This window comes from Brugia malayi, assembly GCF_000002995.4.
Source record: "Brugia malayi strain FR3 genome assembly, contig: Bm_v4_ChrX_scaffold_001, whole genome shotgun sequence".
Lineage (NCBI taxonomy): Eukaryota > Metazoa > Nematoda > Chromadorea > Rhabditida > Onchocercidae > Brugia > Brugia malayi.
Window position 1 is genome coordinate 384,234 of NW_025062479.1, and position 15,528 is coordinate 399,761.

At 32.9% G+C, this 15,528-nt stretch overlaps 2 protein-coding genes across 2 annotated transcripts; one reads left to right on the top strand and one right to left on the bottom strand.

The window, feature by feature from the left end:
- Nucleotides 1-1,323: 1,323 nt before the first annotated feature.
- Bm10130 (Uncharacterized protein) lies at nt 1,324-2,540 on the top strand (the record flags this gene model as incomplete). The annotated part of the gene is made up of 3 exons (XM_001898435.1): nt 1,324-1,638; nt 1,800-1,979; nt 2,304-2,540. 3 exons carry the CDS (start codon nt 1,324-1,326, stop codon nt 2,538-2,540), a joined length of 732 nt encoding a protein of 243 aa, XP_001898470.1.
- A 2,686-nt stretch (nt 2,541-5,226) lies between these two features.
- On the bottom strand, nt 5,227-7,538 carry Bm6535 (Zinc knuckle family protein; the record flags this gene model as incomplete). Its single annotated transcript, XM_001898434.2, has 5 exons — nt 5,227-5,340; nt 5,617-5,784; nt 6,117-6,296; nt 6,870-7,106; nt 7,437-7,538. 5 exons carry the CDS (start codon nt 7,536-7,538, stop codon nt 5,227-5,229), a joined length of 801 nt encoding a protein of 266 aa, XP_001898469.1.
- Nucleotides 7,539-15,528: the final 7,990 nt, after the last annotated feature.

The following is a 15,528-nucleotide window of genomic DNA, read 5'->3' on the forward strand; positions in this document are numbered from 1 at the left end:
TCCATATATCACCAGCAACAGCAGCATTAATGTTCAGAAGCAAAAAAAAGTTCATATTATATGAAGTAAATAACATTCTTACTTACCTATGTATAACACTGCTACTTCACAACAAAATAAAATGAAAAATTAATGTATTGGAAATATTAGAGGAAAAATAAGTATTATTTCGCAGGCAAAATTCACGTAGCTAAGCATGATGAAAAGGAAGCTAATCTCAACTGATCTTAATTCATCGTCAAAATGCTTTTGCTCTTTTTGAATTCTTATACGTTTCAAATTCCATTTCTTTTTAATCTGTTACTTTTTCTAAATGTTATTCAAATCAGCTGCAGATATTTATCATGTTATCAGTTAATGTAGAGGAAGACAGAAAATTCAAGTAATTATGAACATGAGATTCATGAAAATTATGATTATCAAAGTTCGTTATCCATCTTTACAAATCTGCACAATTCATCAAATCATTTGAAATTTATTACAATAGAGTACATTTTTTGCTTCTCACTTCAGAATAAAAATTGCCTGTAACTGAAAATTTTAGTTTGTTTTTGACAGCATCCTTGAAGCTTTAAAGATCGAAATGACAAGTATGTGATGAATTGTTATGCGTAAAAATTGATAAAAAATTAAGCGTTTCTGAAAACAGTACCTGATAAAAAACAGATTAGGGATTGAAATCTTAATTAATAGCAATGGTTCACAGTATCAAGTTGAGAGAATCGAGAAGTGCATATGCAAATTTTGCATAATTTGTTTTGTGAGATATATCAAGCCTTTTCATCCAACAATTCATTCTTTCTGTTCGGTTTCATCCAGAACGATTCACTCCTCGTCATTCGCTGCTCTTGTGCATCTCCCGATTATTTAAAATGGATAAACATCCGGATCCCGAGAAATCGCAACAAAAAAATATGTCTCTCGTGGAATCTGGTTGGAGCTTTCCAATTTTACTTTTATGCTATTATTTAAAAGTTTAATTAAGATTGCTATAATTCGAATGCTTTCGTATTTTTTATCATTTATGTATAAGAGAAGAGAAGTCTATGGCTACTACTCCTGCGATCATCATCACACTAGGAGGGTTTCTTATCTTAGTGATCCATTTAGAAAAAAACAATTATTAATTAACACACAAACTTTTTATAATTCACTCAAATTAATTTGCAAGCTGAAAAGAAATTAGCTGTTTCAAATGACTTAATAATAAGTAAGAGTCATCTTATAATCGTGCATATAAAACGATTGTTTGATATTTCAATTTTGAAAGCTTTCATTTTTCGGACTGAAGAGATTACAACTTATTCAACGCAACAGACTTCAATGTCAAATGTTGCAGAAAAAAATCTGTTTAAAGAAAAAGATATTCGCGGAACTTCAGTCGCACCAGTAACTCCTATTAGAATGAAGCCGTCAACAATGAACTGGTTAATGAACCGTGGTTTTGCGGCAGTGGCACCACGAGTGTTACGACCACTAACACTGAGACCACCGACACCACTACCACTGGAACAGCAATCACTAGGACCACAGCCGCAATCATTGGAATCGGGACCACTAGTAACGCGACCATTGGTATCGTCGCTACCACAGGAACCTCGACCACTCAAACTGCTACTTCCCAATGTTCCTCTGAACGTCTGTTGATTTTTTTTGTTGAAATAACAAATGAACGAGTGGCATAGCGCTGTGTTTAGTGCGTGTTCAACTGTAAATGCTAATTGCTTATTGTTTGCAATAAACAATTCTATCATTTCTAGAACAACTATATTAACAACTTATGCAGATTTCTTCTTTAGATGGATATGAATTCTGCTGCAATGCCTAACTTTCCAATATACAATTATATGCCAGCTTTGATTGACGAAAATCATTTCCGACGCCGTCGTCAGATTCACACAAATGTAACAAATTCTACATGGACTCCATCTGAGTCATTGCTTAGCACTGTCAACAATCCTCAGCCTGGAATGGAAATTGTAAGTTGAAATCATTTTGCTACATTTTGCGTTCATATAAGCTTAAAATAACATACGCCATTTATTCGCCCTTAATTAATCAGCAAGTAATAGTACACTTTACGTTATGCTACAGATATTAATCGATTTATCAAATAACCTGAGAAAAAAAAAAATCAATTTGTAATACTATGTTAGACTGATAAAATTATTTCAAAATTATTAAAAGCTATTACAGTATCATCATTTCTCAAGAGTTCGTCGTATCAATTAATTTAAAACAAAATTCTGCAAACCGTTCCTTCTTTTCTAGAAGATTTGAATCATAGATGCTTTTTTGCATAGACCAATATTACTTACATGGATCCAACTGGTGGAAGCATGATAGTAACACGTCGCGGTCAGGATGGTGGGTTGGACGTTCGTATGGTTTACTCCCGTGAATTCATTATTGCTGCGTCTGCCAGTCCACTCGCATTGCTGCCACCTGCTAACTTCCGCAACATGGTTCTTAATATGATGGAAATTATCCCGAAATTCCCGACGAGTTATTACAATAACATTTCTCGGGATTCCATATAAATGAGGAATTGAGCTTAGAATAAATTGTGCTACCTCAAAACATTTTCACCTGTTTTTTCCAACAACATTTCATTATTTAGCCAAAAAATTTGCATGTAAATAGAAAGTTGTGAAGAACCGAAATTTTTTACAATTACCGTGAGGACCATTATCCATCTCCTGTGATAATACTCTTATTTGCTTTATTATTTATTCATTATTTTTTTTTTATTCACCAAACTTAATGTTCCATTATTTTTGATCACCGAAGCATTCCAAATGGTTTTTCATCATTTATTCATTTCATTTTTTCTTATTATCCATCTCCATCGCCTACTGCAATAGCGACTCATTTTTTTTTTTTTTTATTGAAACTTTTTAGATGAATTTAATTCCATCCATCTGAATACTACATCTACTGCTGTGCTGTAGTTGTTGTAGCATCTTTTATGAATTAAAATATTTTACTTATTCATTCATTTCTCTTCATATGCCTGTTATTTGCTTAATGCGTAATAAATCAATGATAATTAAAAAATGACAGTGGAATCGCATTTTATCATGAATCCAGCAACTGCTGCTATAGGGAGTTGGTGCAGAAATTTCAATTTGAAGACATATCATTTTTTTGAATTCGTTTATCTCTTAAATAATTATGATACCTTATAAGTAAAAAAATGAGATTGTATTGATTTTTTTATTGTGGCATCATTAAGAACCAATTTGTTCCAAACAAATATCAATTTGAAAACTTTATCTTTAATAAGAATATGCAAAAGAAGCAATGACTTTATTCAGATGTACAATCATAAGAACTACACAGTACGACATATACTGCAACAATGAACACAAATTGATGTATTCTCATTTACAAACAGATAGTAGTACTATTAAAACTAAACAAAATACAGAAATAAAATCCATTTTGATATCATCGCTGGGTCCGACGTCAAATGCACTTATTTGTCTGAATTTAGCCAGCAAAGTACATCAAACAAAAATTTAATGGAATACCAACTGATTCGATTTTGAAACTGCGCCTTCGTGGCACTGTACAATTTAATTAAAATACTATAACGGTAATGAGAAATATTAAAAAAAAAAAAATAGAAATGCATCGACGGCACAGACCTAATCTGACCATTTGCGATTATTTCATAACTCACTCCTCTGTTTCATCCATCTCTAGGAATAATCCAGGATTTCATCTACAATATGAACAGGTAATCTATCTCTTCTTCCAAACTCTGACCACGATATTTGTATCTGTTTACATTATGGATAAGTTACATGTAATTTTCTTAAAAGAAATCATAAAAATCAATCATTTTAACATCATGTATAACAAGAAAAAAAAAACCAAAAATACTATACAGAAGAGAAATAAACTCAGTTTTTTTTCAAAGAGAAATAATCCCTTGAGATTTTACAATAGAAAAAAAAAAAAACTATTATTTCATTCCTTGAATGATTATAACGTTGTCTGTATACAGTAAATATACAGTAAATTATACGGAAGGGCTCAAAATACATTATCGAACAGCAAGCAATGAATTGTAAAGTCGTATAATTTCATCAATTCCTACGGTAATAAATTTAAAAAAAAAAAAAAAAAAAACACTATATAATAATATTATCAAAATGATAAGAAATTTTCTTTTTTACTTTCGAAAACGTATGATAGAAGTGGAAGTTTAATTTCCAGCTCAAATTCTATGAACTGATATTTACGTCAAGGTTTTCTTCACACAACAACATCCGGGAAAAAGATTTTGAAGAGATCTTATTTTTTTTTTTTTTAAACAACATAATGGGATGAAGGGAACGGAGACACAATGACCTATTATAGAGATCGACTTTAATCCACACAAACCCCATATTTATTTACATGTAGATAGCTAATTCACAAAGAAAAGACTACCTTGCTTCTTTTATTTAACCGTACTGTGAGACAGAGATATGGAAAAGATCCGAAAAACTCTACACAGTTACTATAAGCGGTAGACTATAGGAAGTAAAACAACAACAAAAAAAAAAGAAAAACAGGGTAAGCTTCGTATTTTGAAAAGACAAATTGCATTCTGCATCACTTGTCAAGAAATTTCCATAATTTCCTTGGACTTGAAAAAGCTTCGATTTACTTCTGGTCTTGAGGAAACACGAGACAAAATGTAATTATCCTCTTCCATAATTTTAATCAGCTGGGTACTTTCATTAAAAAATTTTTTTAAATTTTATCTCTTAATTTAAAGCAAAAAAGGTATGCAAAGCAAGTAGTCCTGAGTTAATCATGATACTTGCTCATGCTAAGTGACATCTGCTTTCATCCACCATTCAAAACAACCAAAAAATACTTTTATGAACAAATACAAGCCAAATGAAAATCGCTCTAGCAGCAGAATATCATTTATAACAGAAAGAGAGATGGATGGAGATTGACTGACTGAGTCGGAAGGGAAGAAAATAAGTCCGATATACAACAAACAGACTGCAGAATAATCTGCATTAAAAACTAGAAAACTGAAAGCTAACCGTAAGAAATCCCTTGTAATAGCTGTTTTGTAGTTGTCATCCGGTGTGCTACATAGCGAAAAAACATTACGGTTCTGGTTTTCAACCCTTTTTCACATTTCTTTTTTTTTTTTTTTCCTTTTTTTTCCCTTTTTTTTTTTTGAAAGCCAAATAGAATCGCTGCGCTGATTATTATTTACTGTCGATTAGTATTGAATGGAGGTCGACCATGTCCAATTGGTCCCAGTTTGGTTGGAATAACGCGCTGCGCTTTTACCAAACCCATGGCTACGGCTTTATCGACGGGAAGCTATAAACAGAAAGAAGAATGATCAACTGTACTGATAATGCTTTTGCTACGTGGGATTCACAACTGTGATACGTTGGCTTATACGACGTATACGCAGAACTGATCGTAATGTCGACAGAAAAGTTGACACATATGAAACATGTCTAGAAAAGAAACTTTCTCTTTTTTCTCTTCATCTACTTTTGTCATTCAAAATTAATAGATTACAGGACTTGAGGCTCTTTTTTTTCATCATAATCAACTAAACGAAATAACTTATTTGTTAGTGAAACAAACCTGTTTGTGAGGAAAGACCGAGATGTGACATTTGATACAGCTTTGTGCTTCATTAGCAACGGAGTTCTGACTTGTCCACTTTCTCTTACACTGTTGGCACTGAAATTCACCGTAGCACTTCTTCCGACCCTGATATGGGGTTAACTCCTCGTATGGACTGTTAAAACGCTGTAATTTTTGGAAATTTTACTTCACATCTTCCTTTTTCTTTTTTTACACAATACATTGTACGCATAGCTACGAATTCTTATGCAATAAGTAGTGCAGTTGAATAGTTCCAAATTTATAATTTTGATGCTATCACCAGCACTAATAGTTGCAGTTACTGTACAAATATATTGTGATTGATTGCCTCATTACAACTAGTAACAAAGTGATATATGTTATTTCTATTGAATAAAGAAAAAAACACGAATTCAAATAAAGTGATTCGAACGTTCTGAATTCTCTTAATCAGACATTTTCTAGATTTACTTTAATTGTCAATAAACAATACGAACCATTGGACAATCGGAAATGTAGTGTCCAGTACGGTAACAAATGTGACACTGATACTTAGACGGAGGAGCCTTTTTCGGCGAGCAGAGCAACTGTGTGAATTGAGCAATTTCATCCGACGAGAACCCATCTTCCTCTGCTGCTTGCGATGGTAAATTCTCATCGTTCTCCGAACTTAGAGACTGAAAGCAGCAAATTTTGCAACTTACTAGTTTGTATGACGCTACACTATAATTTACCAAACAGCCATAATTCAGTATGCACACTTTTACGTTTTTTGAAAGAACAGAAAAAAAGCAAATTTCCGAAACCTTTGGAAAAAATTGCTCTTTTTAGAAAAAAAAAAATTTTTTTTTGCTTTTTTTTTTTTTTACAAACTAGCAATTTGAAATGCACCTATTTGAAAAGCAACAACTTTTTCCTGTTATGAATGCCAATGCTATACATAAAAAAGTAAAGATAAATCTGGCTGTCCGTCCATTACTGACTGATATCTAATGATCAAGTGATCAGAAATGAAATCAAGTTTGCTGTATCTTATAAATCCTGTAAAATACAAGACGACGGTATTATAAAGTGGAAAGGAAAACATTGGTAGATCTTGAAGAATGAATGTCATTCTGGTGTACTTTAAAATTTTAATTTCCAAATAGATAAAGAGGGAATGAATAGGATGAGGAGGCCCACATTGTTCATTACTGTGCATTTTTTTATCCTATAATTTTTTTTCAAATTTCTTAAAATTTCCAAAGTACCTTTTTATTGTGTTCATTACAGACAACTGGACGAAGCGATGCTGCAACATTTTCGGAATCGTCACACGATACCGGGTCACAAAGTGCACGCTGAACATAACTAGGAAAGGAAAAAACTTGCGGTGCCGGGCTTGATAATGGTGTTTCACCAGTTCCAGGGCTTCCATAACCGGAACTCGTTCCGCAATCAAGAACATCAGAGCCGGAGGGCGAAAAGCACAATCCATTAACAGTTCTCTAAATTACAAGACTGAATACAGCCAACCAATAATATCCACAAAAAGAATAAGAAAAGCTAAGTGGAAAATAATAAGTTGTACGTCACGGAGGTAACCCGAAAGTGAGAAAATTTTGACAGCAATTCACTGCGTATGGTAGGAAATAGTGCAATCCTCAAATGCAAAAAACATAGAAAATAAACAGGTTTGGAGGAAGCAACTCTTGACTAATCCCAGCCGGATCTGATTTCATATTCGAAATTTTGGAAACCGATGAAATTCAATAAAAGACACAGCCTATAACACTAAAACATAATTGTACTACTGAACTATAGTTGGCCAAACTTACAAAAGGGTCGAAAATTTGCGTTGATGAATTTGCTACTGCATTTGATCGAATTTGTGCAAATTGCTCAGCGACATCCAACGCTAAGCGGTCGTATTCAAACATTTTGGCTCACTCACCTGAAATATATAAATAGAATAGACCAAATAATCTCGTTACATGACATGTATTTACGCTTAGAATGCATGAAACGTGCATGAAATGCATTTCAGAAGTTGCAAAATTAATAAATGAACCTCATATATCGCTGAAAGCATATCATATGAAAAAATAATTATGCCACTAAAAAAATTTGATTTCTGAAGTTTACAGGATCTGATGTATGTCATGTAAAACGTTTACAATGCGAACAGGAAATACCATTTATTTATAGAACTGCCGGTTGATTTTTCGTATCTCTTTTTATAGGTAGCAATAGCACGGTTCTCCTTTGCCTCGTACAATTAAGCTTTTTTTGCACTCATCAATAATGTATGTGTTGAGAAATTCTATAACTTAGAAAAACTGTTCTCGTTAAATGGAATAAGTATCTAGAAAATTAAACTGTCACACAATTCTAGATCATGACTAATTTAAATATTTGACAGTTTTAGAATGATGCAATTTATATCATTTATTCTGATTTCAATTTGCCGAAGATGTCAAAATTCCAAATTCTTTAAATAAAAAAAAAAAAAAAAAATCAGGCAATCTTGAAAGGAAGGATTTCGAATATCAGAATGGACATCAAGTATCCAACTTGTCTACTGTCCTCTCGCATTTTTGCAAATACATAGCAGTCAATCATCGAAAGATTTCCAAATAAATTCGATAGCTACTTCGAAGATGGAATTTCAACGAATATACATTACTTTGGGTGCAAAGTAGAAAAAGGAAATGGTCCGATACTAGTTTCAGCTACTTGTTTCAGCCTTAAACCAAGCCACTCTCCATTATATGTATAAGAGAGAGGTGAACTCATTGCGAACTGTTTTACAAATAAATCAACAAGCAGGACCTATTCATTCTCGAACAATTCTGACACCTTTGAAAAAAGTAAACAAAAAAAAAAAAAACATTAAAATGTCTAAACTCTCTTCACAGCCTGCAGAAGGAAAAATCTGTTAACAATTAAATATTAGCAATTCCGATCATTGATCATAAAGCTAACGCTCTTTTCGAAATAAGAAACAAAACTTCGTCAGATAAGTCAATTATAAGAGTTTTAATGCAATCCACTTCTACACTTTCAGAATCTCCCTGAACTTCAGCTTTGTAAATTAACTACCTCAAAATGTTCTGATTTTCAACTCCGTGATAGCTAACTGCCGTAACGAGAATATCTGATAAGCCGGAAATTGCTTTCAGTTGATTTATTTTTGATTACAATTCTGTTGTAAAATTTCCCCCTATTTGGTAAATTCTAAAATAGGAAAGGTCAGGTCATCAATGATTCGGTCAATGATAACATTCCATTTAACTCCTGAAAGAAATCCCAATAGGTTAAGGAATATAAGTCTTCTATATATTCTTTTTCTTTTTTAAAGCTAACTAAAAAAGAGCAACAAAATGAAACTAAATTCTCCCTCCCTGTTTTCCATTAATTTCAAAACTTTATTGAGAATTTTTTTTATTGCTGAAAAAGAGAAAAGGAAATGAAAGTGAGAAGGAGGAAAGAAACCATCATCAATTGATGAGGCATTTGGAGAAAAAGCAAGGAAGCCCTTCTGGTTGTACTTTTCTAAGCAAAGCAAAAGCTGTTCACTGTCGATTCACTAACACTCATATTTTACCACTTTACCACTATCCCATGTATCTGCTGCTGCTGCTGCTGCTGCATCTGTCTCTTAGTACGTTTATTCGAGCGTAATTTCTCGCCAAAAAAAAAAAAAAAATTTTTATTTCAGAAGTGAATCGCATTGCATACAGCTTTTCAAATGTATGCTAGTGGAGTCTAAGTGCACGAGAAGTATTTCATTCTGTCTACCTTTCAACATCTCAACATTTGCTAGCCTTTAAATGCACAAATTGATTTACCTGTTCCTTCCCCTTCTACAAGTGAATCTACTATAATGTAAATTAATCACAGTATAGTTCTTGCTATTTGTAGAAATAATCATCGCTATCAATGTTACCACATCGAATTAATTAAAATACAAGAAACTATCGCAAGTATAATTCAAATAAATCATAACTTACTCTCGAATATCAAGCACTCCGGCAAAATGCATATAAATTCTTCTAGTTTTCAACTCAGATAATGTCAGTGAGGCCAATCCATACCGATCGTCAATGTCTCCTATTTTAGATGACCTCAAAGTAAGAGTACCACCCATGCATCAATTATCAAAATAGAAAAAATCAACCAGAATGCAGGAAAACATCAGTCTCTAACTGCTTTAATATTGTGCTGTAATTCTGGATACAATCTTAATTCAGTTCACTCCATATTACTTTCATACAACGATTATAACAAGTAAAGTAATATAATTATTATAAATAATATGCGACTCATAAAATGGTCTAAATTATAAAATTTTAACAAAACGAACTCCTCTATATCATTTACAGAAAGCTTTCCATTCATTTATTTTTCCATCACCCATCCATCCTGATAAGAACTGCGCGGAAGGATGTACGAGAATGTGATGTTAACAGAGTCAAGTGAAGTGATATTAGCGAAGCAAGCACCAGATCAGACCAACTATGATCATCATCCAAGTTCGTTAAGGCTTTCACCTATTGGTTTCACGATAGCTTCTCTTATCAGAATCACGCGAACGTCTTGGCAACTTCTGAGCAGGAAATATAATGCATAAAAGACAAACATTACCAAAAAATTTAACTGATTAGCTTTTGGCAAATATCCGATAGCTATGAATGATGTCCCAATTATCACATCACTTGTTGTCAAGAGTCGAAACGTTGAAACTATCCTACCTTCTTCTCATGCAAGAATAACAATCTTATATTTAAAAAGGATGGTTATTTTACTATTAACTGGTATTCAAGAGAAGTATTTCACGAACCAGTTAGAAGGTTGACAAATACAATCTTCACTGCAAAACGTTACCTTCCCAAGACAAGTTATGGAATCATGCATTGAAGAATAAAAATTTGCAGATTTTTAAACACTCAATCAAATGACAGCAAAGGTGAAGTTACAAAGTGACAAGAAATTTAAAATAAACAGAAAAAAACAATCACAGAAACACAGATCTACATCCTCGCAGATAAATATTCCGGCTGATGAACTTACATCCAAAAACGAAAACAGACAAGCAGATGAGAAGATAAAGAAAATTAAGCTTTAGCAAAGAAAAAAGAAGCAAATTATATGATATGATGATTCAGGAAATTCCAGATCAAAATGACGCGATCGCCCTCAACACAGAATATTCGCTACCCAATGGTCACATCAATGATTAATTATTTCATGGACTTGAGAAAGGTCATGACATATTGACCACTACACAGTTTACCATTGGGACAACCAAAACAACGCTGCAACGTAAATATTAACTTGTTCAGATTTTATAAGGAAATAAATCTCTATCCATTCCGGAATGCTACAGCCCAACTTCTGGATCTCACTTTCACTAATTTGTCAGTTTTTGCGGAACTCGGATAGCTAATCGTTTTATCGTTAACTTTTGAGTAGTACTGGGAATCATATTAGCTTGTTAGTGTGATGAAATTACTGACTGTCATCCTTCTTATCACTCCACTCTTTCTGCAATGCATTCATTTCTGATTCTTTCTATCATTTAATATTTTGTCCCCCAACTGTCTCCCCAACAAATGACAACAAACTGGTTAATTAGTGTTGTTAATTTAAATCAGAGAAAAATTTTCGAATTTTTTACCACAAAATCATTTAGGTTGACAAATGCGGCGAACATATGCAATCGTTTCTTTTCTTTTTTTTTTTTTTTTTTTTCTCCATTCCATTTTGTCACTAAGTTTGAGAAGGAGGACGAGAAAGGAGAATTTATTACAAAACTAACAGTATTGTTTGTTGCATTTGCCAAATTTAAATGCAACGATGTGTTTTTCTGTTCATTGAAATTCTTGTATTATAGCTACTATATTCTAGCATTAATTCTAAATAAAGTAGTCAACAGTACGCAATTGTTATTTTCCTAACTCGAGCAACTATCTCGACAAACTGTAGACGAAAAGTGTAAGTTTACTTACTGTATTAAAATTAAAAAAAAAAAAAAAAAGTAGCTTCTACTAGATAATACATTACGTGCTACAGACTTTGATTGATTTCTGCTCAATTACTTTGAAAATTAGTAAAGCTTTTTTAAGATAATGTGACTATCGAAAGCTAAAGGACTTCAAAATCAAAAGTTAGATCAGAAAAGCTTCTTTGAAAAGTTTTTGGGTATAATACTGAACAACTTACAATGTATAAAAAAGTCAAGTCATGATAATAAAACTGGAACTTTCCAGAAGATAACAGAATGGTATAAAAATGGTATCCGAGAAAATGGCACGAATGAAATGAGAAATTAGAAAAATGAAAGCTGGTGATAGAAGCCAAAAACAAGATAGTCTTCAATCAAATGAAGCAATTCGAAAAATGCTCTTTAACATATATTTCTCATTTTGGAATGACAAGACAGAAGTGAGGAAATTAGGCATTAAGCTAGAAATAACAGAAATTAGCAAATTTTGACGGAATAATACATCAAAATTGTATCCGTGTAAATTATTAAAAGACGCTATATTTATATCTGTGTAAGGTTAAAGTATTAATGGGTCTTTTTTTAAAGTAAAAGTTAGTGCAATAATTGATGAAATCAATCCGGCATAGATCTGCAATACTTTAAGCATGTAAATAGCGTACTTTAACTATACCTTCATTTCCTTGAGTCCAAAAAAAAAAAAAAAAACCTAATTGAATCACATGAATCGGTATTCACTGCTTAGAATCAAATAATTTAGTTTAAGTAGTACATTATTTTATCAAAATAATGTAAACGCATAAAGAAAGCGATGCAACGAGATTTTAAGGTTGGAAGGCTTAACAATAGCTTCTAGTACAATAACTTTAATAATTTATGGTATAATTTGACCGATGCTATGCTATGCTTTGCTGCATCAATCAACAAAATCAAATACCATCTAGTTTGCTCCAGACAACTGATCAACAACACTCTTCTTCCATGTAGCAATGTAATTTACCTTACAAGAAAATTAAACCTGGTAAACCGGTCCGATGACATCATTCTAAGTGAAAAGCAATTGAGGTCGAGTGTGAACAAAGGTGAAGTATTTTAATCAAGTTTTTTTTTTTTTGAAAAAAAATTATTTTAATTTACAAGTTCCTGAAAGTTAAGACCACTTTTAGTACAGTTGATTCGCTCAGTATCCTAACCATTACTGTGAGATGCAAACGAAAATTTTCCAAATATTACAGAGTAGTATGCACAACAGTACATGAGAACAAGAAAAATGAAGCGTAGCCCATTCAAACGATTTCAATTTCGATCAAACGATGGTGCACATAACTGATAGAGAAATAAGAAGTAGTCTCGTTAGTTTCTTCAGATGATGACATAAGACAAAAAAAAAAAAAATCGAGAAATGAATTTAAATGACAAAATTTGAATCACTATATTAGGCTGTGAAGAAAATCGACTTTGCGATAACAAAGTATATTCGAAAGTATAGTGGTTAATAGCAATAGCCTATTAACATATATAAAAATGGGTGCAAAGCTAAAGCCAAGATTGCTTGTCTACTTCACCCATGGCTTGTTGACATTCAAGGCGCTTTCGTCTTCTCAACAACAGCATTATTAAGAACACTTTAAATGAAGCTAATATGTTAAATCAATTCATTTGATGGCTTATCATTTCATACTGCAAATGCCATAGAAATAAAAATGTTGTTGACGAGCAATCTTCCTTCACTAACTAATTCCTTACTATTCGTACCATTATCATAGTTACCATTCACTACTACCAATTTATTTACTATATTATCAATGCTTTTAGTATATTCTGACAGAAACAGCTGATAAAGAATTCTTTCCTTACATGGAAATCCACAGAATTTTGCTCAGTGATCGCTGTTTCATTGATGACAGCTAGTCTTATCACTTCTACTACTGCTATCATACGATAGTTATAGCAAATCATACGATAGCTATAGCAAATCCACGAATAGGGATGTTTATAAGTAACAAATATACTTTTGTGATTATCAGTGTAAAATTTTACCCCCTTGCCTATCACACTTAATCAACTGTTTTCATCACTTGATTACTACGTTAGTGATTGCCTGGCTTAGCTATTCCTTAAAACTGTACCTGAACCAAATTTGAATGCTGAAATTTTCAAAAAAGTATGCGTGAATAAGTTTACATACAAACGAATCACAATTCAACCAATTTCGAATCTCATATAATTCTGCACGTTGCAATACTTTATCGGATACATACAGCAATTGGGCCTAAATAAACGGAGAGGCTTTCGAAGAAAAACAATAGCACTTGAGAGCAGTAGAAGTAGAAATGGATGCATCAGGTGAGGTGCGGGTGATTGAGCTAGATTTGTCACATAGTCCTAGTTCCTATTACTTACTACCCAGTTGAAAAATGCACTTCAGAGACAACAAATATCAGCTGGTGCTAAGCATATAAGCAAAAAAGAACAGTCATATATGTCATTTTAATAATAATAATAATAATGGCGATTAATGATAGCAACTATTAATGATAATAATAATAACAATAATAATAGTAAATAATAATAATGAATAATAATTGGTAATAGTAATAATACTGAGACACTATGAGAGGAAGAAGCATTAATGAGATGGTAATGGAGGCAGTACTAGTAATGATAATAGAGAAATTATGATAATGACGACAATAAGATTAATTCCTGACAATGTATAAAGATGTATAGTGATAATGATAAAAACAGAGTTTGATAAACGAGGTCATGCAGTTATGAGTACAATGAACAATGTACTTTCAGCAAGAGTAAAGCGTGGAGCAGAGCTTAGCATGTGTCAGTCAGTTAAAAAAGAAAAACGAAAACTGAAAAGGTTTTCTTTGATTTCGAAAGGGAAGAAAGGAGGGAAAGAGAGGAAGAGAGAAGGAAGAGTTATTATGCAATGACTTGCCACTGTGGCATCTCGCTCAATAACAAAAAGTGCATATGAATGAATGGATGATGATGATATGTTGTTGCTTCGGTGGCACACACCGTTATCATTTAGGAAAAATTTTTATAGATTATTCTAATTAACAGTTATATGGGTTTCTATAACATAACTCTACAACAAGTCTGAATGGTTGACAAATGAAGTCAGGATTCGAAATCGAAAATCTCGAAAGGATGAATCGATGAGTCGAGAGAAAAACAAATTTCAAAATCGTCGTTCATTTACGGTTTGCTGCTACTTCTTGTTTTCTTCTTTCTCGAACCACCTTTAAATAACAGAGACACATAGATGCAAGCATTCAGCGCGTAACATCGAAGTGCATTGAATGGCCTTTCATTCCTATGCTTACACTTTCGTCATTTTAAATGCAACTAACTTCCATTCCATCTCCCTTATTCCTGATTTTTCATTCTGTTCACTTAAGCCTCTTTGCCCTTTTTTCCAGTTTTCAATTTCACATTTCGTTCCATCACTTTCTCTCTTTCTCGCACTTTCTCTTTCATCTCTTCTTCTCACTGTTTAGAAGGAAGTAACATTTATCGTCGGTACCATCAAGCTCACTTCAGTTTCACTAGACTGCATTGCTACCTATCTTGTATTCCTACCGTCTCGAGGTATAGCATATCATTAAATTCCAAAAAATGTCTGCCCGCACTGCAAGAAGAAGTGGTGCAAGCATATCAAGCAAAAATTGGCATTTTAAAGATGGAAGATGACTCAGATAAAACACTGCACACTTCCTGAGCAAACCAAAATGGAAGTAAGAAAAGGTTAGTAATTGGGAAACAGCGGGATGAAGTGAACTTGTAAACTCGGTATTAGCATCACCTTCGCGCCATCGCTCGAGTTCAATGTAATCAGAAATGTCAGATGCAATTCTCATCACTGACATCGGTCTACAGTTCGAAAAGAAAAGGGAAACGAATGTAAA